Genomic DNA, 24998 nt, shown 5'->3' on the forward strand with positions numbered 1-24998 from the left:
TTGTACTGACAGATTTTGGGATTTCTCCCTTTTCTGAACTTTTTGCCTCCAATGCGCTGGGAGATGCTTATTAGTAATAATGCCAGTCTGCACTTCTCAGGAAGGGCAGGCTAGGAGAAAAGACATTAAAAATTATTAATTGAAACACTTGTGGTCAATTGATCAATTTTAGAGAGTGTACTTTCCTATTAAAATAGACACTCATCACCCACATTTGTAGGATGCCAGCCAAATAGGCTCCTTAAATTGATTAATGGCATCACTGGTGTCATGTAGTGCCCCTCGTTTAGAGCCTGATTATGTAACTACACAGGCACATTAGATAGATAGATACAATGCTGTAGATACCATGCTGTTTTCTTGAAAAAGCATTTTATTGATATTGATATATTTCCAATGGAAAGCAAAAGAAGGGGCTCAAGTTGTCAAAAATCCAGTGTTGGAATTTGTTGTGCAAAGGCAGGAATAGGACCTGAGTATTATTACCTACTATGTAGAGCAGGATGCATTCAGCTTATAACTTTATTTCTTAGAAGCATAACGGAGCCTGGAAGTTGGGTTTCTTCAGTGTATATCACAAGTTGGAATAGCATGTGCTTGGTTTTCTTTGCTCTTTTTTCCCAACTTTAGGGTAAATTGTGGAAGCCTGTCCTTAGATGCTGTGGCTGTAGTTAGAGAGGTCAAGGCCACCTCATACCTATTGCCACCTCTGCTTTGCAGGATCAAAATAGATTTGTTAAGGCAGTTTGGGTTTTTGCTAACTTATCTTGTGTTTATTGATGCAGTGAGGTAGAAGTTGAATATGTGGGCACTTCTGAAGGGGTGACCATCTCCACGCTGGGGCTTGGTGGGACGAGGTTTTGGCTCTCGCTGCCTATGCAGGCCTCAGCAGCATCAACACTGATTTTACAACTACCTTCTGGTGATTTTGTTCCCTCGTTTAAAGGAATTTTAATGGGCACAACTTCTCTGGTTTTGCTCATTCTTTAAGTGTCTTTGCTGTGAAAGTTGGCTCAGAGTGCTTGACACTGTGGTGGAGAGCTGCACAGTATTTTGTCTGCAGTGGGATGGTGGTTACTGCCGTTTTCTAACTTCTTTTACAACATCTTGCACAGTGTAAAAAGGGAAGACATGCCAGGGTTTATATAAGCTACTACATAGTGTTACATTTTTTATTTCTGCTCTGATTTTTCAATTGTCTTGGTGTTTCCTCTGAAGTCAACTGTGAGGATACACTTTAAAAAATTTTGGGTTGTGCAAGGGTAGTATTTGCAATCTGAGACAGTATTGATCTGTTTCAGACATTCATGTGTTCCAGACTTTCTTGCAGGCTAAACCACCCATAGCTCTGCTCACTACAGCTTGCTTGACCAAAGAGCAGATTTTGACACAGGTGTGCAGTGAAGTTGTCCTCATTCCTTTGGACTTGTAGCATGAGGCCTTGGGGGTTCATCCTCCCTCACATCAGGTAATCAGGAGGTTTCCATCACATTGAGAAACATCAGAGACATGGTCCACACAGAAATTGTATTCCTAAGTAAACTGGTTCTTAAGATCTGGTAATTTCATTTATAAGTGCATACAAGTGTGGGGCTTATTTATTCTTCTTGTGGTCTCTAGGATTTAGCAGCATCCTAACAGAAGGTAAAGAAAATCCTTGTTTTGTTTTTGAATGATTTAGAATATAGAAGATTATATTGCAACTTTGAAAAGAGAGATTAAGTACTGCTGCCTGTACCTCAAGTAAAGCTGGCTTGATTCTGGACTGCGCATAAACCTAGTTTGAGTAAAAGCATTAAACCAGAAGTGGGACAATGGGTGATAGTATCTAATGCTAGTCTGTATTATCGGGGCAAAATAAGAGTAAGAAACCTATAAAGTTAGGATCTTTCCTCTGCAGCATCTATTGTGTCAATCTAGTCTCAATGGAACTCTCCTGCTGGAGAGTTTGATCTTTATCCCTTCCCCCATTGTGGAGATACGGAAAAATCACCAGCAGGTCTCTTCCCTGTTATCCTCCTTGAGGCACAAGCAGTTTTCCTGTGGTTTACCTTCCTTTTCATTTAAAGTTTGACTTCATTTTTAGTACGCCTACTCACATTTGTTTCCTCTGAAGTCCAAACAAAATGTACAGACAGAACATAAATAATCCCAATCTGAATTAGGAATAACCACTTTTAAATATTTAAATATTATTTTAAATACTTATTTCAGATGCTCATAAGCCCTTATGAGTACAAATCTTGAATAATCCTTACAATGGAGAGTAATATATGCTGTGTGCTGAAGAAAGGGGAAAAAGAAAGTCTGAGGGGAAAAGGTGACTTTTTAAAATTAATTGCAGTTCTTTGTGAATTCAGAAATGGAGTTAGGCTTTTCATCCAAGCTTTAAAATATGTGTTGTTTCGAATGATATATTAGAAAGTATGCTTTCTGCACATTCATTCAGAAAATTATTTACCAAAAAAAGCCATCAAAAATTTCTGACTGAACATGTGCATATTTTTATATTAACATATACATACAAGTGTGTGTATGTATATATAAAAAAGCTATAGTTTTTGTAACAAGAAAAGGCTCATCAAGTCCTTTGACATAGTACACAGGCTGCTAAATAAAATTTTTGCTCTTAAGAGAGTTTGAACTGTGTGTGAGGATAAGGTGGTGAACTGACAGACCTTGTCCTGCACAGTAACATGAGCATTTCTGTATGTCAGAGAAGCTGCCCAGAGTGATGGGTGATTGTGTTTATCACTATTTGTTTCATTTGGATCTAATGAAAAACAATGCCATTCTGTTTAAGCTAGAATTGTGAAGGGAGTATCAAGGTTTCAGAGCTATCCTTTCAAGCAACTGGATGTCGAAATTCACTACCTTTAGAATAAGAAGTCAAGGAGTAGCATTTGGCTGTGTTTTTCTTTGCTCCTGCAATTTATTCCACTCTTCTAGACTGGCCACTGATTGTTAACAAAGTCCCATTCTGTATTTAAGATATTATCAATGTGCACACATACTTTGTAATTTCATTTGGGTACAAATCATACAATAGCAAGACTTCTAAAGTATTACTGAAAGCCATCCTCTTTCTCTGAAACTTTAATAGTTGTCAGACCAGACATTTAAGTTCTAGGGAGAACAAATTGTTTTTGGAATTCATCTTGAAGACTCAGAAGGTCTGGGATTGACCCTTGAAGCTGTTCAGTTCAGAATAATTCATTAATGTCAAATAAAAGACCCTGTAAAGAATAATGTTTATTCCTCTAAGCCTCTACTGAAGGACTGTGTAAGCACTTGTTGAACGTTTAGTGTAAACCTTTTAAAGTGAGGAGCGGGAGGAACAGGGCATGAAGGTTGTGTGTTCAGTTGATTTATTGTTCATCCACATTTGGCCAACTGCATACTTTTTTTTTTAATGGAAACCTGTTGTCAGAGTATAGTGGTTTGGGGAAAAGTACCCCAAGCATCAGGAAAGCAACACTGCTTTATGGTCAGGTAGCCAAGGATGTATTTACTTGCACTGCCATGATTGAGACCATTCTGGTTTGGCATGAATGTATTGGAGGCAGCGCTCCTTATAGGCTCAGCTTAAAAACTGGGGTGGATATTTAGGAGGAACTGTATCATCCCCATCCCAGACTGGAGTCTTCTCAGGTGCCCTAGGGACCAAGCAGATGGCAGGGTTGCTGCTTCTTACTTTGAATCCTGATGTACTTTAGTACGTGTGTGTGTCTCTTCTCTCTGCTAGATGTCATTCTTCGTGGGAGTCTGGATAAATATTTCAGTCCTTAGGAGTTCAGGAGAGCTAGGTATCACCTAGCAACAAGCATCCCACTCTCTACCTCCTGCTTCCCTTTACTTTTATTAAAGTATCTCAAAACCAGAAGTTGAAGCATTAAGGTAATTTTCAGAAATATTTTGAGCAACTTTAGATATTTTTGTTAAGACATTACAGCAGAGCAACAAAGATGTTGGTGTGGGGGCTGGCATATTAAAGTCCTTGTTTGAACAGCACCTGCAATCAAAAATTAGCAAAAACTTCAGCTGGAGACAGAACCCTTATGATCACAGTTGTTAGGATGCATAGCAAGTGATCCTTTGGTCTTGTGAGGTCTGCAGTTACACTCAACCTAAACTGAATGACTTTTTAGGCTGTACTACATGGTTTGCCTTGCAGCTTGTAGTGACTGCTGGTGGGACAGTGCATTATATTGGAATTTAAATTATTTTTTTTTTGCAGACAGCTTTGTGGCAATATATATTGGCTAGTTTCAGTTACAGTGGTACAGCACTCAGTTTACAAGTATCCTGGGGACCAGACACGGGTCAGGAAAGGGAGACACTTGAAATGCAGTTGAGGAAGACTTTGGGATTTGCTCAGTAAGTGCTGGACTGTATGCCAGCATCTCCTATCCCATATCAGTTTTAAGCATCAAGAACTGTTGTGGATCTGTAGCTTATGGTTAATGTATATTTTATCTGTAGCTTGTGCAAAATGTCACTTTATGGAGATTATGAATGTCCCTGCAAGAGTCAGAAACTTAGAGAAAAAGGACAAGCGTGTGACTACTGTTACTACAAGGGTAGCTATCCTTAACACTAGGTTGAGGATAACCTCCGTTCATTTCTGAATAGTGCTGAAACTGAGCTTTCAGTGATTCCGCCTTACCTGATGGCCAGGGTGCTCTTGATGAGTTTGGGAGAAGTCATGCTGGTTTTGGGGAAGTCTAGTGTGACTCAGGGCCTTTGAAAGGAGTTGCAGAAGTCAAAATACAGATCTAAGGGCTTTCAAGAAGAAAAGTGCATACTTTTAAAAAATAAAATAGATGATGTAAGAAGGTGACTAGCCCCCTTATGTCCACATAAGGAGTTTGTTTTATAGAGGGAAAAGTTAGTAAATCCTGATTCAGCAAATGACTTAACTTTGCAAATGAGTTGGTATTTTCCAAATGTGTGTTCTCATACCTGTCTGAATTATAAGAGTAAAAATAGCACAAGAAGTAATTTGTTAATGTGAGTTTCCTTTAAAATTATTAGTATGTACAAGATAAGTAAAAGTGATACCAGTGTGGACTTATGAACTAATGTGGGTTTATATGTTCAAAGGTGTTTTATTTGTAGAGGTATGGCTACCTCTGCACCTGTAGGGACTTCCGTTTTTCCTGAAATATGCTCAGCATGATTGTCCTGAACCTCTTCTCATGCTCCTTAATGTGGTCCTGGAGTCTTGCTCAGCTCCACCAGGGGGTGGCTCTGCTGGTGGGGTGGCACTACCAGGGTATCTAATCTGATCAAGACAGGTTTTCAAAATGGACTAGGTGTAACCAACCAAATTTATTTGGTTTCTTCTTCCTGTAGAAGAAGGAATCTAATGTTTGGTGGCATTCATAAACTCCTGGGGTCCTAAAACACTGTTTCAAGGTGAAAGTTAGGCTTGGGTAGAAGAGGACATAATTCTGTGTTTGCTACTTAAATTTTATTCTTTTGGTTGAAAATGATTTGTGCTTTGCTCTATGATTACTTAAAGAGCCTTTTTAACTTAAAGGTTTCAAATCAGAAATATTGTGCAGCTGTCTCATTGGGTAGATTTTCTTCCTGCTTGATGCAAATGGAAGATGTTTCTACTTGGACTTCAATGTCTGATTTCATATTCCTGATAGTAGAAAGTAACATTTCACTGCAGGAGACTGAAAACCAAAGTCCAAAGCGGGTTTTCATGGTGGTGATGCGTGGCAGAATGGATGGGCCCTTTTTTCATAGGCATTTCAAAGTCCTTTCATATGAAGTCAAAGCTTTTCAGCACTTTCAAAAATCAGGGCAAACATTTGCGAAGTTACTAGTTAAATGCCATTTTCAGAGGAAAAGAGTTTGCTCTTAATCTTCTCAAAAGCAGCCTACAATAGAAGCCTTTCCATAAAGGAGATCACCCAGTGGTGCAAGGATGTGGGCAATTTAGTGCTTTTTGATTGTGCAGACCTGAAGAGCATTAATGAGCAAACCCAGTTACTTGTCATTGCTGAAGAAGTAGCTTTTCCATGAGGAGGACCCTTGGACATGATTTAATAACGCAGAACCACAGCTGCAGCTCTGGCTGGTTGGGTAGTGGTTTGTTAGTTCTGAAACACAGACCCGTGTTTGCTGTGTCACCATAGCCACTGTAACATAATAGGACTCCGGCGTTGGTGTGTAACTTGAAGCTAAGTTGTGCTGTAGGAACATGTGTGTCTGTGTGCATGTAGAGAGGAGTAATGATGAGAAAACCTGGAGAACTGGAAACAATTACAGGGCAAACACTGTCTTCTCTCATGGAGGCTCCATGAAGCTTTTGGATACATTGCATTTAATTTAAAAAAAAGGAAATGACTAAGTAATTTCCTGTACAGGTTAGGTGACCACATCGTCTAAGTCCAGGATATGGAAAATGTGGTCCAGTTGTCCCGTTTTTGGACAAGAGCACAAAGGAAAGAGCAGCTATAAACTCAAAGGTGGTTCTTTAAGTATGCAATTTTAAAAGAAAAAAAAGGAATCTACTACATGAAATTTTGAAGTAATCCAAATAATGCCAAGGGAGATTAAAAAACAAAAGGGAAGGAGAATCTACAAGATGCACAAGAGAAGACAAATGGTCTTCAACAGTTAGCATGCTTACAGTCTGTGGTATTCAGTTAGGTCAGTGTTTGTGGTAACTTTGCAGCTTTTTCTAAGTCATACAAATATTTGAAACTTACTTTCTTCTACTAAACTTAATATTTTCTTAGAGATTAAATACAAGGGCATGATGTTTAGTCAGTGTGATAATAACACACTGTATGAATAGACTATTTTTATTTTCTTAAGGGAGCTTCTTGTCTTCTTTTCTCTGTAAAAGTTTGTGTAGTATTTGGAAACCTGTCATGTTGTCGTATATACAACAGTAATGAAATACTGGAATGTGGTTTAAAATCAGGCAGGTGATGCTCTACTGGTATTTGAAGGATGACCTTATTTTGAATGACAGAAAAATAACAGCAGGTTGTTTATAGTAAATCTGACAGCAGATTTAGATTCTTGACTTCACACCATTTCCATTATTAAGAGAGACATATGTAAGTAGCATTTGCTTCCAGATACATGCACATATTCTGTCAAGGGGTTTAAGACATCTTGTCTATTGTTTAAATTTTAGATGTCTGAAGATTTTTTCTCCCCCAAGGCTTTTTTAAAAAGTTGGACTACTAGGTTTATTTTTTTTTAAACTGAAGGAGCCTCACAAGACATAATATAATATTTTAATCTCTAAATGCTTCTTTTTCTTTTATAAATTAACACAGAATCATAGGATGTCTGGAGTTGGAAGGGACTTAATGGTCATCTAGTTCCAACCTCCCTGCCATGAACAGGGACGCCACCCCCTAGGTCAGGTTGCTCAAAACCTCATCCAACCTGACCTTGAACACTTTTAGGGATGGAGCATCCACAACTTCTCTGGGCAACCTCTGCCAATGCCTTGCCATCCTCACAATAAAGAATTTATTTTTAATATCTAATCTACATCTCTTCTCATTTCCTTTGAAACATTGTCTTATGGTATGTGCCCATGTAAAAAGCCCTTCTCCAGCTCTCTTGTAGTCCCTTTAGGTACTGGAAGGTGTTGTAAGGTCTCCCCAGAGCCTTCTCTTCTCCAGGCTGAGCAACCCCAACTCTTTCAGCCCCACTTCACAGGAGGGATGCTGCTCTGTTCTTTGTGGCCCTCATAACTAAACTGATCCTGTATCTATAGGAAACCCTGAAAGAAATACATATTCAGATTTTGTGGTGGTCTTGGACAGTTTTTTAATGTGTCCCTGTTGGGATCGTGCATAGTATTTCTAGGCAATACAGTTTGAAATGGTAAAGAATGCTCATCCTCTGTAGCTGCTGGAAAGTTTACCTGTACAAATGCAGGGTACTGGTACATAGTGGGCTCAGAAGACTTAGTGAAGCAGTTGGGATTTGGTGAGCTCAAATAGCAGCTCAGAAGTTAAAAACACAGACCTTGGACTAAAATCATTAGTTAACAGGAAACATAAGGCTTTTTCCAATATACTTTTTTTGTTGTATTTGTCCATTTTTGTTTTAAGTGCTTATAAAATTACGGTTCTTCTGAGCTATGTTTTACTATGGGATAGATGTCTGTGGTTAGATTTTTTTGTATTTACATACACAGCATACTTGAGAAACTACTGAACTTCTCAGAAAATACATGGATTACATGATTTAATATTTTCTTTTTCAGGATTGAAGTGGATCTAGGGACAAATGGATGACTGAATATTCATATGAAGAGGAAAGCCATAAAAGTTGGTTGACATTTTTACAGCCATATGCATTATATGTATTAATGCTAGTATCAAAAATTTACACTGTGTTATAAAACAGAATAGCTTAAATAACTGGCCTGAGCTTTGTATGCTGTAGTGTCTTTGAGGCAGGGGAATACTGTAGCTAAACAGCTGTGGTTTAATGCAGTGTTTGCTGACAATACCTGAATGTACAGCAGAAAATCCAGTAGTATGTTCAGGAAATAGGCAATTCCTTTAAAGCCAGGTGTTTGAGTGGGCTCCCACATAGTGGTGTTCATTCTTCCATGCAAAGATGAAGGGAGAATTAGAAGGGTGTTGTCTTCCATTATAGCTACTGACTGTGATGCTTAATGTTGTGGAGTGGCACTCAGATGCCACATCGACAGGTGCTGTTTAAGAAGTCAAACAGGACATGATCTTTTTGAAAGTTAACTTGGTGCTTTGTTTTCTTGTGATAGAGAGAAGTTTGTTTTGCACTGTGAGTTTTCTGTGATGGTTAAAAAGGAAGAGGCTGTTGGTGGACCTCCATGACTGGCTACTGTTTTAATACACCAAGCCTTGATCTCTGCCAATCTGCTGCCTGTGGATTGACACCAGAGCAAATTAATTGTATTGACAACTGCAAGGTGTGGTACAGTTGGGATGCAGGGCACAGTCCAGGGGAATGCTGTGCAGCAGCTTGGCTAAATAAAGCATTCTGGAAACTCCAGTAGTCAAGGAGGGGTGTTACTGTGGGAAGCCTGTTTCCTTGAGAACTTTTGTCAACCCCTGAATCCCAGTCAGGGGTGGAAACAATCAAAAAAGCAGCAAAAAGCCCAGGTTTTGTTTTTCAAAAGCACAATGTTAGTTCAGTACAAGAAATGTAAGTCTACAGTTCTATTAACTTAGCGAAGTAGTTCAAGAAGACAGAGTCTTATTTTTCTCAGTGATAACTTGGTTTTATCAAACTTTTAGTGGTTCAGAAGTTTTACAGTTTATGAACTACTGACCTGGATACAGAAGAGTGTAACTCTTTCTTGGGTAAACTTCTTGAGTGCTCTCAACAGAGAGTGGACATGCTGATTCCAGCTACCTCCAAATTCACAAGCAGCATGAGATTTCAGGGAATCATCTGTGTCTTTGGATTTTGTTTCCTGAAATAACAGCCAGCAAAACAATCTTCAGAAGCATCCATAGAACATCTGCTTTGTATGCTGCAGGTCCCAGAAAACACCTCCAGCCTCCCAGAGCCAAATTTAAACCCTGATACAGTCAAAGTGGTATTAGTAGCTGTGCAGAAATGTACACAATTTTTTCCATGGGGTCAGGGGCCCATATGCCCACATGAGGCAGCAGTTGTTGCCTGCTAAAACCAGAGCACAGAATGTTGAGGAATTTCCCTTTGGTTTGATTGCTGACAGGTCAGCGGCTGCTGCCCATACCGATGTCTGATAGCTTGGGATGGGCCAGTGTTGTGGCAGAGCAAACACTTCCCTGCTCAGATCTCTTGGCTATGAATAGCAGAGTGAAAAACGGATACTTTCCAAACCTTACTTTTGCATCGTTCAGAAGTGCAGTGATAAAATCCTGTATTTACAAGCTTGGGGAGGCACTTCACTGACAAAGTGTGAGAGGGTAAAAAACCAAACTAATTATCTGTAAGCCATCTTTGGATATAATTTTTTTACAGTGGACTACTCTTGCTGTCCAGGAGACAGCACAGAGCAGTGCTACCATAGTGTGGTAATGTTCTGTGTTGGATTGAGAAGTAACTAGGACAGGCTATGTCTTAGGTATTTGGTTTGGGAAGTGACACCAGGGCAGAAAAAGTTAAGGATTTATTTCTTGAGAGGGGCTGTCATGCCCAGAGTCTGTGCAGAGGAGGGACGGCTTCCAGATCAAGCAAAAGACTCTTGGGAGAATTTGAACTTTCTGCAGGTTTCTGTAATTGCATGAGAGCTGTATCTCTGTTAGCTCTGTATTGCTGTTCTTCTCTCTGCTTTTACTTTTCTGGTTTAACACAGAGTGGTGGAATGAGGAAGGAAGAACTGGAGAACAGGGTGACCTCTTTCTTGTCAAGCCATAGTTCCACTCTCTCATGCCCTTCTGATGATATCCCACAGTGATTGTGGGGAAGCTGCTCTAAATATGTGCAGATAAGGAAGGGGGTTCTGAGTTATTTCTTCACATGTATTCTGTTTGGCAGCCTTTGCAAATGTAGGACTCTGAATCCTCCTGGTAGTCTTTTATATAAGGAAAGTACTGTGATTAAATCATATCACTGAATAAGAAAAAAATGTGGTTATATAGAGGAATTCAAAGTTCAAGGCTAAAAATTCCTTTTCTGGGAAGAAATAATTCCAGAAAGCTTAAGCAATAGAGGTGGAGAAGGCTTCTCTGTGGTCACTGTTAAGATCAGTTGATAAAGTTCTGGCTCCAATAGGGAAGAGATTGGATTTCAGCCAGCACCCTGCCTTAGCTTTTTGTTTTATTGCTCCTCTTCTAATCTAGTTTTGAAAGATTTTCACTGCTGACATGAAAATGTTGGTGTATTGTTAGGAGTGTAAACAGCCTGTGTTGCATTGACTGTATGTTATATTGGTATATTTAAGGTTTACCTTGGTCTGCCTCAAAATATATGTAAATGTGGTGTTGTATAAATAAGTGATATCTAAGCATATATGCAACTGATGAAGGAAAAATGAGCATAATTCTTTCTATCTTATAAAATGAGGCTAGATTAATATCTAGCAGAAAAAAGAAATATGCAAAAATAAACCTGACAGCAAATGTGCATATTGAATGCATGCAGCTTATGATACTTCTGCATTTTCCATAATACTGACAGCTGCATCCAGAGGTTCATTTGTCTGTTGAATCAGATATTTAAAGTTTATGTTTTTCAGTGTACAGTGGCTGAATGGGGGTGTAGTGGGGCGTGATATGGGTGGGAGCTGGCAAGGAAATAGGTAACTGACAAAAACTGTAGCTCAAAGATTCTGGGCAAAATAAAGGTCAAGATTTCAAAACCAGGTAAAAAGGACTGAAAGAAGGTCAGAAAGCAAAACTACAGGGGAAAAAGAGGTTGTTCGAATTGAAAAAGCACAGATCTGGCTTGTACTGTATGAGTGGCCATGGGTGCAGTCACACCACTCACACTCTGGTTTCATGAACAGCTTCTAGAAATAACACTGGGCAGTTCAGTTGATCAAGTTTAATGATGTTCTAAGTTATTTAATGATGGAAAAGTGATGAACAACACTGAGTTTCATGGCATAAGGATGACTCCTAATTTTCTGTGTGTCATGTCTTCAAAAAAAGCTGAAACCAAACCAACCAAGAGCAAACTTTAGCTCAGCTGTGTAGAGGAAGGGACTCAAGGAGGTGTTTCTTGAACTGTTGAAAGCTCACCCCATTTCAGCAACCTCCCAACCTCTTATATGCCCTTGCCTCACCTCCTCTGGCTCCTGCATGTAGAAGGGCATGGGAGGGTGCAGAACCTACTGGTTGCTCTAGGGCTCTACCCCATGCTCCACTGCCAGCTGGGCAAGCCTCTGGGTTATCTCATCTCACTCAGGATCTGCCTTGGTTTTGTGTGGAGTTTGGGTTCATTGGACTTCATGTTTTTGCTTTTTCATGCTTTTTAAAATCTGGTCATGATAAAAAATGACTTTGTAAAATGTATTTGAGAATGTTTCAAGGAAGTTTTATGGTTTTATTTGCGTAGCCAATATAGTGGTAACAGTGTGATGATATGTTTGGTTTTTCTTGTCAGCTGTCCCCTCTGTATTGCAAACAAATGCAGTTTTTCTAGAAAGAAAGCGGCTGCTCTTAAGAAGCCTTTCTCATCTAGCATCGTTCAGTGGATTCTTGGAATATAGTTATGACTAGAAATATCAGCTTGGTGAAATATATTAATCTAGAGGGAATTACTTTGCACTGACCATCAATCTATCTTTTTGTCATGTGCTTTTCAGTTTAGATTACTCTCAGGCAAAGAGGCTGTAGTTTGATGTTTTGTCTTAATTCATTGTGATTATAAATTAGTTGGATAAAACAATGTAACAAATGACTACTTAAAAATGACTGATGGCCCCATTCAGCAAGGCATGGGGATGTGAAGTTCTGTTGGTTTCATCTGTTGTCTAGCATTTATCAAGATGGGTCCCTTAACAGTTGATTTTTAATGAATATTTCACAATGTAAATAGATAGCAGGCAGTTGTCTGGAGCTCAGTCATATTCATAGGACAGATCTGCTTTTACTTGCTGTCACTGAAAAATGTAAAAGTTAATGCTGAAACTGTAGAGTGGGAGGGAAGCTTTTCCCCAAATCTCATGTTGCGGAAAGGGAGGAGCAGCAGTGATTTTCTTTCTTTTCCTGTTCCTTACATCAGCAGCCACATACTGGGCTGTCTCTTGCTCCTGTCTTTTCCCACTGAGTGCTGGAGGGCTGTGCATGGTGCGTGCTGTAGCTCCACGTTTGCTCACTGTAGGCTCAGCCCTACTGCCGGTGGGGTGAGGTGAATTTGGAGCTGATGCTTACGACTGAAAAATTGCTGGGGTCATTTCCAACACTGAAATTTTCCAAGGAGAAAAAGGCATTTTAGATTGCTTGCAACAAACCACTTCAGCTTTGTGAGTTTGCATATGAACTCCTTCCTGTTCCCCTTGTATTTACAAAGTTACAGAATGATTTCTGGAAAGACCCTGGTGTTCTTATTAGGCTTTCCTTATGAACAGCAGTACAAAATCTTTTCTACACAGCTCATTTTCTTCATTTCTGCCAGACAGATGCTTTCATAATCTCAGTTTCTTGTTTATGGATCCTGGATCTTGGCTACATTCCTTTCATTTCCTAACTCTTTTGGTGACACACATACATGTAGATTATGGACAAATCATATTTAGCAGTTGGCTTGTGATCTGACCTTGTTTAAATAAGATTGGGCTATGATTTTGAGGGTTTCATCTTTGTATTTAGTTTCTGCCAGTGTGCATTGGGGGTAAAACATCCATGGGGTATCCTAACTATTGCTTTTAAGTTTTATCTATAAAAAATGCAGTATATTTCAGAAGTGTTATTTTACTGATTGAAGATAGCTGTGGTCTTTTTGCACTCTGACTCTTCAGAAAGGCATAGAAAGTAGGCACTGGGTGAGTTAAACTTGCCCTGTTGAAGCCCGGTCTTCTGCAAAATCTCAAGCTTTGCTCTAAAATCAATACCGATATCTTCACATGTTATAAATAAGGTTGTATTCTCAAATAGTCAGAACAAAGTTGCCCAAAGGCTTTGTTCACAACTGGGAGAAAGGTCTTTGGCTCAGTAGTGGTGTGGAGGGTTTCCATCCAGTGTCTGCACAGACTTCTGCTCTGCTTGGAGCTGCTGTGGAATATTTCAGGTGTGTTGGTTTTTGAATTAAAATTTTTTATGAAACACTTTTTTGAAATAGGAAGAATGGAGAATTGTATAAAAGAGGATGGCAGCAATTTTCATGTGAGGTGATGTGTGGGGGAGTAAGGCAGCTCATATTATAGTGCAGTTTACAGGAAAGTAGTTTGTCTAGAATTGAAAAAATGTGATAAGAATGTGGAATATTTAAAATTATCTTTTCACAGTTCAAGTCATGAAAATTACTAAATGTCATTTTCAAGCAAAGGTAGATCTTGCTAGTGTTGCCTGGATCACTTCTCCATAAAGAGATAGGTGGTGAGGATGGTCTGTGGGTAGTAAATTGTGGATGTAGGTGAAAGCTGTTTAAGAGCTTGCTTCAGCACCTACTGACATAACTCCGTTCTGCAGAGTGCTGTTTAAACTACTTCTGAAAGTTAATAGAAAACCCTTTATGATCTTACTTAGTAAATGCGTTAGCATCTATAATTTGTGTTAGTTACTGCTGTTGGTGATAAGGCTTGGGGTATGGTAACTTCATCTGATTATCTGAGGTCCTAGGGAGCTTTTAAATGCATCCTGTGGTCACAATCCTCCTGTAAATGTTGCTTTGTTTTTTGAAGTTTGAGGAGTTTTTTGTCAGGTGGCTTTTAATTCAGTTTGGGAGTGAAAAAGAATCCAAAAAACTTCATCTTGAAAAGATCAGCGGAGTTAACAAAAACCAGCCTGTGAACATAAAATAACAAATAGCTTTATAACATGGGCAAAGACATCCTTGGTTCCCATTTCTTGTGTTGAAAATGTGTGGTGTGTGTTGGTGTTCCCCTACTGGGAGGGAGGGAGGGAGGGAGGGATGTTGTTAAAAACAGAGTACCTGCATCTCAGGTGGAGCAGAAACTGATACTGTGGGCTCTTTGTCTCCAAAATTTGTCTTGCGGGCTATGTATGAAGTCAGATAGTGGAAACAGCGTAAAGATCTAGGTGAGAAGTTTTCAGGTGAACATTTCCCCGGTTCAGGCTGTAGAGGGAAGCGAGCCAAGAGTGTTACTGCTTTAGCTTAGATCAGGAAATGCCTCCATGCGTGTCCTGGCCCAGCAGGCTTTGTTTCACCTCACAGCATGGCCCAGGGCCGCACAAATTAGGTGACTTGGAAGAAACCTGGTTTGGTGTTTCCAAACCACTGTCTGTTTCAAACCACATTCTTCAGTTCCTTTTTCAGCCTTGACATCTCTTCTGGGGACTAGATTAAGCTGATGGGACATAATCCACGGAGAACTAGATCGCGAATGCCTGGATTTGTTCTTTTCAATTTCAGTCATTTTGCTAAAGGCTCCTGTCTTCTACTAGTCAGCAGAGAGCAATAAGCATCTCCAGAGGGCAGTTTTTCCCATGGGATTTCTCTGTCCTCCCTGGAAGGACATCTGTTCTGCCTGTAAGATGTGATGGTACAGACACTGTGAGTACACGAGGCTCCACTCTGCTGGACTCATTCTCCAGCCCTGAGCATCCCTTGCAGCCTGACTTCTCTGCTGCCATGTGGTCTCTTGGGAAGGAAAGAGCAGTCACCATGATCATTTCACCTTTTAATCCTAGTGCACTTAGTGAACAATTACACTAATTCTAGTAATGACTAAATTTATACTGCTCCAGAGAGGGAAGCACCAGGCATTTAATTTCAAAGCCGCTTGACAAGACCATTTTAATGTGTGTATTTTCAGAAGTATGACACCAGTTTCCAAAGTGCCTAATGGGGACAGAAATGTTTAAATTCATACTCTCAGGTTTACAGTTTCCAAGAAACAGAATAACCATAATTTCTGTTGAGCATGGTCCATCAAATAAAACAATTTAAGAACAGATATACAGGACTTGCTACTTCAGCTTATTTAATAATGACCTCTTTCTGGTCATTAGTTATAAGCATGTAAGTTTGCATGGAAAAAAGATACTTCTCTTGTGTGGAGATATTAATTCTCAGTGTTATGAAGCATCACAACTAATTGCATTTTGGAGTTAATCTTTTCTTTGTGATGAAGAGGAGAAGAATCTTCTCCATCTGAACAGTGGTGCTGATTAAAATACATCGAACCAGATACTGAAATACTGTGTATTCTTGTTTTCCTTTTCCTACATATCTGACAATAAGAATTTAGTGGTAGAAATAAATGTATTTGGATTTTAGTATTTTTGACATCCTGTGGAGAGCATGATGTCGAACAATGGCAATTTGTCACTTCTCATATGGTGGTGTAGAAGAATGTGTTAGAATTCAGTAGCTAGCACATAAGGAGAGGACAGTTTAGTACTGAGATCCATTGCTAACAGACCTGAATAATGATTCCACTGGATATGGTATTTCCTATACCCAAGGACATGTGTCTGAAAGAGAAAACAGGCTCCCAGTATTAATCTAAATCTCACTCTTGTGCTTCCCACGTGGTGATTCATTAAGTCTTTCTTATCCAGAGGTCTGGTGATGAGTCAGGAAAGGGCAAGTTCTCTGCTTTGAGGCTGTCACCTTCTTTTGAACTTTGCTATTTACTGAAGTTTTTTGGTGTTCAGTTTGATAGCAGTCAGCTGCAGCTGTGATTGCAGTCAGCTGCGATGGACATGTGGGCATAGCTCCAGTGACAACAAAAGCCTAGACTTTCAAACATTATAGGTAAATGTGCTGAGTTTCTACCTTAATTTTTAAGTAATATAAAAATATTTCAGTATTTTGTATTAGGGGGGGAAAAAAAAAAACCAAAAAACCCCCAACCACTAATGGCTAAACACTTGACAAAAGGTGTCTTAGAAATAGCAAGATACAAAACATTGTTTTTTCCTTGGCTTTGTTTTTCCTTTTTTTTTAAAAGAGCGTGGTACAACCCTCAAACCCCAAACATTTGGAGTACAGTCTTGAGTTTCATTTAAAATATATGGACTTGGGATTAGGTGTTTCTGAAGTGAGATGACAGTGAGAATCTCTCTTGCAAATTAAGGAGTGCCTGTTGGTCTTAGGAAGACGAAAATTAACTTGGATGTGTAGGTTGTCTTAAGTGCAGTAGAACTGAGATGATGTTTGCTGAACTACTCTTTGGAGATTTACATAATGGATGAGATACAGGAGCTCCAGGCAGCATGACAGTGGAGTTTATTTTATCACAGGATGTAAAACAAGTGAATTGCCTTAATAATCTCTGCAGAAAGCAAGGCTAATCTTTTTTTTTTTTTTTTAATATGGAGAAAGAGACCCTGAGAGTTCACAATATCCTGGCTTTTTATGTACAAGGACCCAAACCTTTCTTTAGAATGATCTGAATCCATTCAGCTATCATGCTTTCTTACTGAGGACTTTCAAAGCTCTTCAGGGAGGACAAGCAACATAGATCTCTGAAAATACGTCTTGTATGTAGTGAAATGAGATGGTAATTCATGGCTTGATATAAGATGCTCATAACAGGTTGGGTAATTATTCTGTTATATATTTAAATATATGGAAAGCATTTATAAACCAAGCATACCTGCTGTTAGTTCTATAGTGGTAATGATAATTTCAAAGGTTTTGGAGCCTTTGTCATTTCAAAGTGGGTGCATTTTGTAAAGATGCTTTAAGGTTAAAAGGTTGTAGGATTTAATTTTTTATCAAACCAATTTACCCTCTTTGGTTGGTGTGGAAGTTTCTGGTTTTCTGCTTCAGCTGATAATATCTCTTCAGCATGGAGAATGGACAAGGAAACACTGGAAAAGTAAATAGTTGAGTGTCGGTGGTAATAAGAACAATCAACTCCTGTTGTATCCTTTTCAGCTGTGTATTTGGCTTCAAGCAAGAGTTGGACTCTTAGGTTATTCTGAATATAAATGTGCCATTGCTCTTTGATCTTTGGCAAAACTTCCTAACAATCAAGGCTGCTTAGCACTTTTGCTTGAAGGAAAAGATTTACTTTTGGGCATAGCAAGTTTCCACAAGAGTTAATGATGTCCTTAGGTTCTGGTTTTTGTGAGCTGTATGCAGCTTAAGAATTCTTCTGTATTAATCTTATGTCAATTGCTAGTTCTTCTAGAAGAGCCTGGGCAAGTATTTAATAATAAAATGTGGCACAGAAAAAAGGCATTTATTTACCTAATGTGAAACAAGGTTATCAGAAAAAAAGTCAATGTTTATTGAATGTAGTATTATGTGAGCTTCTGCTTTTGTTAATGAAAAAACATATTTCCAGTGATTTCAGCAGTGATGGACAATCACTAGTCAATCTACTAGGTATGCTGTGCTCCACTCTTAATTCCCAGATGCAGGCTGGGATTAGTTCTGCTAGATTTCCTCTGGATACTGGGTAGCATTTATTGTTTATCAGTTGATGTACAAAGTTAGATTTTTTTTTTGACGGTTGTTTTTTTTTTTTCCTGTGTTTCTAGTAAATGTGTTATTTCTGTCAAGTCACAAGTGCGTATCAGTAACAGTTACTGCAGTGTGGAAGGAAGGGCACCAATGTGATAACCCATCTGCTTATATTTGCTGGTGTCTCTCCACAGTGCCAGCCTGATGGGATGAGAGACCGAGGAATCTTTTATAAGAACAGAGTTGTTTTCATCAGAAAGTGTTTTAAAACACTGAAATTCTTCCACCCCGTTGGCTCTGAAATCTCCCACGTGGGGATCTTTAGAGTAAATAAATAAAAGATCACACCAGGCAAATGTGATTTAAAGTGTTTGTAACTGTTCCCTAAACAACAGTAAAATCCTAAATATGATATGAGCAAGGCAAACAAGGGGAAAAGTTCACTTCAGCCTCCAGACTCAGTATTTGCACTGTGTAGCTATGCAGCACCAGACCCTGTGTACGCAGGAGAGGATTCTGAAGAGTCCTGAAGAGAATTCTGAAGGACATCCCCCTGGGTTAGGACAGCTTCCTCATGCCCTTCTTTGGGCCGTGTGTACATTTGTATCAGAGAAGTCTCTTATTTGTAATCCAGACCTAAGTGACCTACCATTATTTGCCTGCACAGAGACAGAAATATTGAATCATTTGAGCTGGACATGACCTTAAAGATGCAGCCCCACTGTTGTGGGCATGGACATCTTGCACTAGACCAGGTTGCTCAGAGCGCCATTCAAACAGGCCGTGAACACTTTAGGCATGGGGCATCCACAGCTTCTCTGGGAAACCTTTTTCATTGCCTCACCAGCCTCACAGTAAAGAATTTTTTTCCTAGTATCTAATCTAACCCTACCCTCTTTCAGTTTGAAACCATTCCCCCTTGTCCTACCATATCACTACATACACTTGTAAAAAGTCTCTTTCCATCTTTCTTGTAGGCTCACTACAGGTACCGGAAGGCTGCTGTAATTTCTCCCTGAAACCTTCTCTTGTCCAGGCTGAACAATCCCAATTCTCCTAGCCTTTCTTCACACAAGAGCTGTTCCATCCCTCAAAACATCCTGGTGTCCCTGCTTTGGACTCGCTCAAACAGGTCCATGTCCTTGCAGTGCTGGGACCCCAGAGCTGATGCAGCCCTGCAGGTGGGGTCAGAGCAGAGCAGAGGGGCAGAGTCCCCTCCCTGTCCCTGCTGCCCACGCTGCTTTGGATGCAGCCCAGGACACGTTTGGTTTCTGGGCCGTGAATGCCCATGGCTGGGTCATGCCCAGCCTCTCACCCACCAGCACCTCCAAGCCCTTCTCAGCAGGGCTGGTCGTGATCTGCTCTAGCATGATTGTGGTGGTTTTCTTAAACTGTTGTTCATTTAGTTAAACATCCTGAAGGTTTCAGTTGTAAAAGTTTGCAAGTTGTACAGATCTTAAGGAGTAATCATTTACTGCTTGTTGTGTTATTGTACCCTGAAGTGTCTGCTGCCTTCAGCTCTTTCTGAGATAGCAACTCAGAAATGCTTATCACATTTTGATGAACCTGTATTCCTTGCTAATGAGGAATGAAGCTGGGCATTTCCTATATTGGCTTGTACTGCTTTGAACCCTGGGGAACATTGCAAATAGTCAGCCAGGATTCTGCCCTGCATAGGTGCATGTTATTACTTATTTCTTAGTAGGCATTTCAGAGTGATGAGCATGTGAAGTACTTACTGGTATCCACTTGCTAAATTTCAACAAAAACTATCCAATCCAAATATAAACCTTTATATCTGAACCTGAAGCAGTTGTATGGTAGAATGGGAAGGATTTTTTTTCTAGTTCTAAAGGGCTTGCTTTGTCCTTTTGAGTAGGGTTCTGTGGGACTTGATAATCAGATATAGTATCAACAGTGATGACTTTGATTAATCTAGTAGTTCCTCACAGTTGAATGGGTGATATTACTTCTTTTTTTTTTTCTTTTCACAGTTGTGGTATATTTTGGTTAATACTTAAATTTGTGCTTTGAAATAAGAGATTAATCAATTGATTTCTGCAAGTATTCTTTCATGTTGCAAATAAATTTAGAGAATCTGTTGTTCTTCATGCACGTGACCAGATGAGAGTTATCATTACTTAAAAAACCCAACCAAAACAATAAGAAGAACAAAACCACCATAAACTCCCAAACAAGTGACAAAATATGAACAGAAACCACCACCCCTGAATGTTTCGGACACCATTTTAAACTTGAAAATAAATAATGGTAGAATTTCACATTTTTCACTTAAGAGTGGATAATTTATTCTCCCTGGCGCCAAACAGGTAATAAAATTACCAAGCTTTTTTCTAAAATTCTTGAAATTATGAATTCATTAATATCTTCAGACAGTATAGAGTATACCTTGAAATACTAAAGGCATGCACATGCCCACAGACATTGGATGGAAGTCTTGATGGTGCTGAGCCAGGGGATGAACGTTTTAGGAATCAGCACTAACAGTGATGTAACTTTGGTGCTTTTCATCACAAAACCCAGATTCTTTTAGCTGAAGTCCCATGAGGAGTGATTTTTAGGAAAAGGTATGTTTTCATGAAAAAAATTCTTTAAAATATTTTTACATGTGAAGTGGTGACTTGGCATGAGCTTTCAGCATAGAAAGCATTCTTGTGAATCAGCTACGTTGATTGAGAGAATCACTCACCAGATTTGTGTCCAGCATCATTCAGTGTCTGATAAACACTGCTCTTGAAACAACTGTGGCTGTGATTTTAGTGGTGAGAATATTTTAGTAATGTTTATTGAATTTTGGCAACCAGAATAATGATGGAGGTCGTTTGTCATGTTATTAATGTTCGAGGTCTGGGTATCTTCAGAAAGATGCAGTACACATAACACTCTATACAGAGATCATTGTTTAAAAATATGAGCAGCTTAACCCATCCAGTTCTTGTGGTGCAAAGTAAATCTAATAAAAGCATTTTAGTCTATGTGAGACATAGCTAATGTGGACAGGAAATCATTTTCATCATTTTACACGGTGTAACTAAGCCACGTGTTGGGAATAAATATGTGATTTATACAGACACAATTTCTTTTATGTCCTAATGAGAAATGTTAAATATATTAGTATGACTTGGGGCTTGACACATGCTCTGAAGGCTATGTATGATGCCAAGCAACCAATTATCTCAGTGCATTATTTCTTGAAAGCCTTGACATGGGTAAGGTCACTATACATTTTTTAAAGGGAGCACGATGCTAGGTTGATACAAGATGAAAGGATGATACAAATAACAACACTTTGTTAGATCTTCTTGCTGTGCAATGTATAATCAGGTGCTCTGACTTCAAGAACACTAATGAGGATTTAAAGACCCAGTGGTGCACGTTTAGCAGTCACATATGATTCTGTCAAATGCTTTTGCAAAGGGCACCTCTGATGCAAGGTACAGTTGAAAAGCAGGTAGGAATGATTAGTTTTATTGTATAGCTTGGTGTAAATCTTCTGAGCATTTCAGAGAGTGCAGCAATAGGTTGCTTTGCCAGGTGCTGTTGTTTGGCTGTGATTTTTCCCAGTCCTGAAGCTGGCCAGCAGCAGCAGTACACATGGGCAGGCTGTATCACTGCGTGTTCAGCATTTAAATAGTCACTGAGAGGAACAAAGGGAAGAGGCTCTGAAGTTATTGTTTGAAGTTCATACCAAGCTGTATATGCTGTGTGCTGGCCATCTCATTTACCTCTGCAGTAAATGTCAGGTAGTGAGATCCTGCAGAAGAACAGACAGTGGCCTAGCTGGCTTTAGGTTCCTTTTGGCAGTGATCCGTACCAGGTACTCGGCAGAAGAACGTCAGTTCATTCTGGAGTGCAGCTCCTGAGACCAGAATGCCATGGTTTAGAGCTGATTTACCTTTGATATTTTTGGCGTGTATTATACATAAAGAAAAGACATAAAAATAGAAATGTGTTTTCTATTAACAAATGACCATCTACCTTAGCTGCTTCTGCTTTCAATAGCCAATAATGGATGCTTAGGGAGAGGCGGTAGCAAGGCTGTTGTGTGAGTGATGCCCCAGTACCTCTTCCAAGTTTGCATAGCCAGAGGTTGTATCTATATTTTTGTGCTTGATGATAGTTCCTGGTAAACAAATCTGTAGAAAAGTCCAGTTTTTTTCAGCCAGTCCCCAGCCCATCAGACAAGCAGACTTGTCATGAGACCAGCTTCTCTCTGTGTGTAAGTTACAGTTCCAGTGCAAATCCCATGGTTTCCAGTTAGCACCTGCTTTGGGTAGGAGGTTCGACTGGACATCTCCTGAAATGCTTTCCCACTAAATTATCCTGCGATCCTAAGAAAAAAAACCAGCTTGGCTATAGCATTCATTGTTCCCCCAGTTTTTCCATGGTATTTCGTGCTGTAAAATGACTTTGTATAAATGAATTATGCATTAGCTTGTCTTTTGCCTAGACACACACTCATATATTTTGTTTATAACCTCTAATTTAATATAACTGCCAAGTTTGATTGGCTTTATATAGCAAATTCGGTGTCGCTGCCTTTTAAAGAAGTTTTAATAAAAGTTCAGAGTGTCTGTTAATGTACTACTATGTGTGCTACTTGTATATCTCTTTCTGATGTTTTCCAGATTTTTATGGCTCTGTCTAGAGTTACTTAAACTACTCTTTAATCTTGAAGTTTGCCATTATTTTGATAATTTGCAGTAATTTTGTGCAGAGCACTTGTTTTTTAAACATGTTTGAGGAATCACGATTTCTTTGAGAATCTGTGGGAAATGCATGTTGGTGACATTTAAAACTTGTTAATTAGAAATTCTTAGTATTAATTAGAATTGCCTTTAAAATTGGCCCTAATTCTACTATAATTTATTGCTTGTGGAATCTAATTTGACAGTTTTGTACATAAGCATTTTGATCATTCTGTCTTGAGTAAGAAGATACCTTGTGAGTAGTTAGGTGTTGGCTTGATCTAGCAGTTGATGCAGCCAGTCAGATCAAAATGTTATTTTACACAATTTTTAAAAATATTTGGTGGATGCTTAAAAATTCTTATTAATGAATTGAGGTGCTTTGTATTTTGTTCACTAAATGAACAGAAGTCAAGAGTTTCCCCTTTATTTGAACTGTGTTTTCCCTTTTTTTGTGCTTTGTACTACTCACCATCTTCAATATTAGTATTTTCTCAGGAGTTTCCACTGAAGCGTGTGGGGAGCAAGAAACCTCAAACTGTTGTTAAATAAAACAGAGATTGGGTTGGGACAGGGTGTTAAACATTTGCAGTTTGGGAGTTTCATCAGAGCATACACCCTTTCTTTAAACATGTCAGAATAAGCAGCGAGTTTGCTCCATGGTGAGAAGCAGGTACAGCAAATGCTGCTCCTACACATGCATGTAAGGTGTGGGGAAAGGTCATGGGGTAATGCTTAGTTTCTGGCATGTAGTCTGACTTTTTCATCTGAGTGTGCAGTCATTCAGTTTTGTTTAATTAATCTTGTGTTATTTTGGCCTGTCCTTGAATCAAATGAGCTTTATATGCTTTTGCTATCTGACTGTGCTTCTGAGGCTGAGACTGTGGTCACAGCTCTAACTGGCAGCTGGAACAGAGCCATTGAAAAAGCACTTGGTTTCACCACTTACTGCCTGTGGTATCTGTGACTTTGTACATTAACTGTGACAGATGGTTTCTGAGGCTCTGTGTGAACCTTCCTACGATACCTGGTGTTGGAAGGTGCCATGCACACAAGGTGCACTCCTCAAGGCTGCTGTTCCTGTCATGGGCAGCATGACAGGCTGAGCTGGAAATGAGCCACTGCTGGGAACAAGTTGTTCTCTTATGGGTGTCATATACTGCTCTATTTTTAATAGTAAGAAACCCCAAAAGTTTTTAAAAATTGCATGTGAACAAAGAAAATCTGAAATAAAAAATAAGTCTTAGCTGAAGTTTCTGAATTTTGGTTGTTACAAAGGCTGTCTTTTCCTTGTCTCCCTTTTTGTTCTGCCTCTGTGTTGGAGCTCCCAGATCAGTGAGAAACAAGGAATTAACCCTTACTTACCTGCTGCATAGAGGCAGTGCCAGTTGCCTAACATTTCTGTGCCTCAGCTGCTAAAAGGCACTAGGTGTATTTAACCTTGTCATAAGCTTATATTGCTCTTGTTCAGAGGATACAGTTTGTAATGTCGGTGGTTTATAAGAAGCCAGATTTTGGCCCTGACCATCAATTTATTGCCATGTTTTATTTTAGGGGAGTGAACATGGCAGCTGGAGGAGGACAAAAACCTCAGTTTGGTTGCTGAGCTGAAGGGTTGGGTATGATCCCATGCAGCAGTGGGACAGACAGTATTATTGGTAGTGTGTTTGTTTACTTAGAAACACAAATGGCCAGGGCTGGCTTATTTTCTGAAGCAAGTGATGATGCCCAGGCCTATGAAAGAGCTTACTTGGGTTGTTTCACTGCTCCATCTGGAGCTTTGCAGTTGTAGAGCTGAAGGTGCAGTTGCTTTGAGGTGATGGTCCCTTTGGACTGCATAGAATGATGGTGCCAAGCAGATACTGTAGAAAGCATCTTCTCTTCTTGCCAAAGAGCCAACAACGTTTGGCCTGCCACATAACACCTCAAGCACAAATTTTGGACCAAATTGTTGACTACTGCTACATGCTAAATGTTCTTTCTATTCTCCAGCACACAGAATCCATGTTGTATCTGTCTTTATGGAAGCAGACTTTGCACAGTGGAAGGTGGGGGAACTGTGCCAGCCAGCTCCCTGTGCTTTCAGCAGCTAATTTTCTGACCAGAGCAGGTCCAGTCAGAATTCAGAGTAAAATTGTAGTCACTGTGTATCTGCTGGCAAGCTCCTGGGCAATGCCATTTAATATTCATTTGCTCAGCAAGTACAAAATAGTCACAATTTAGACAACAGTGAAGGTAACCTTTAAGTAATATGTGCAAATTTGGTCAATGTAATACTAG

General features: G+C 39.4%; 1 protein-coding gene across 5 annotated transcripts in view; it reads left to right on the top strand.

The window, feature by feature from the left end:
• The window catches only part of KLF12 (KLF transcription factor 12), a 234253-nt gene that overhangs the window by 57043 nt on the left and 152212 nt on the right, over positions 1 to 24998 (top strand). For all 5 annotated transcript variants that reach the window (XM_077173609.1, XM_077173611.1, XM_077173613.1 and 2 more), the window contains exon 2: positions 8252 to 8315. In XM_077173609.1, the coding sequence (XP_077029724.1) occupies positions 8295 to 8315 (21 nt within the window). In that variant the 5' untranslated portion in view covers positions 8252 to 8294. The remainder of the gene's footprint in view (positions 1 to 8251; positions 8316 to 24998) is intronic.

Source organism: Agelaius phoeniceus, chromosome 2 (assembly GCF_051311805.1).
Source record: "Agelaius phoeniceus isolate bAgePho1 chromosome 2, bAgePho1.hap1, whole genome shotgun sequence".
Lineage (NCBI taxonomy): Eukaryota > Metazoa > Chordata > Aves > Passeriformes > Icteridae > Agelaius > Agelaius phoeniceus.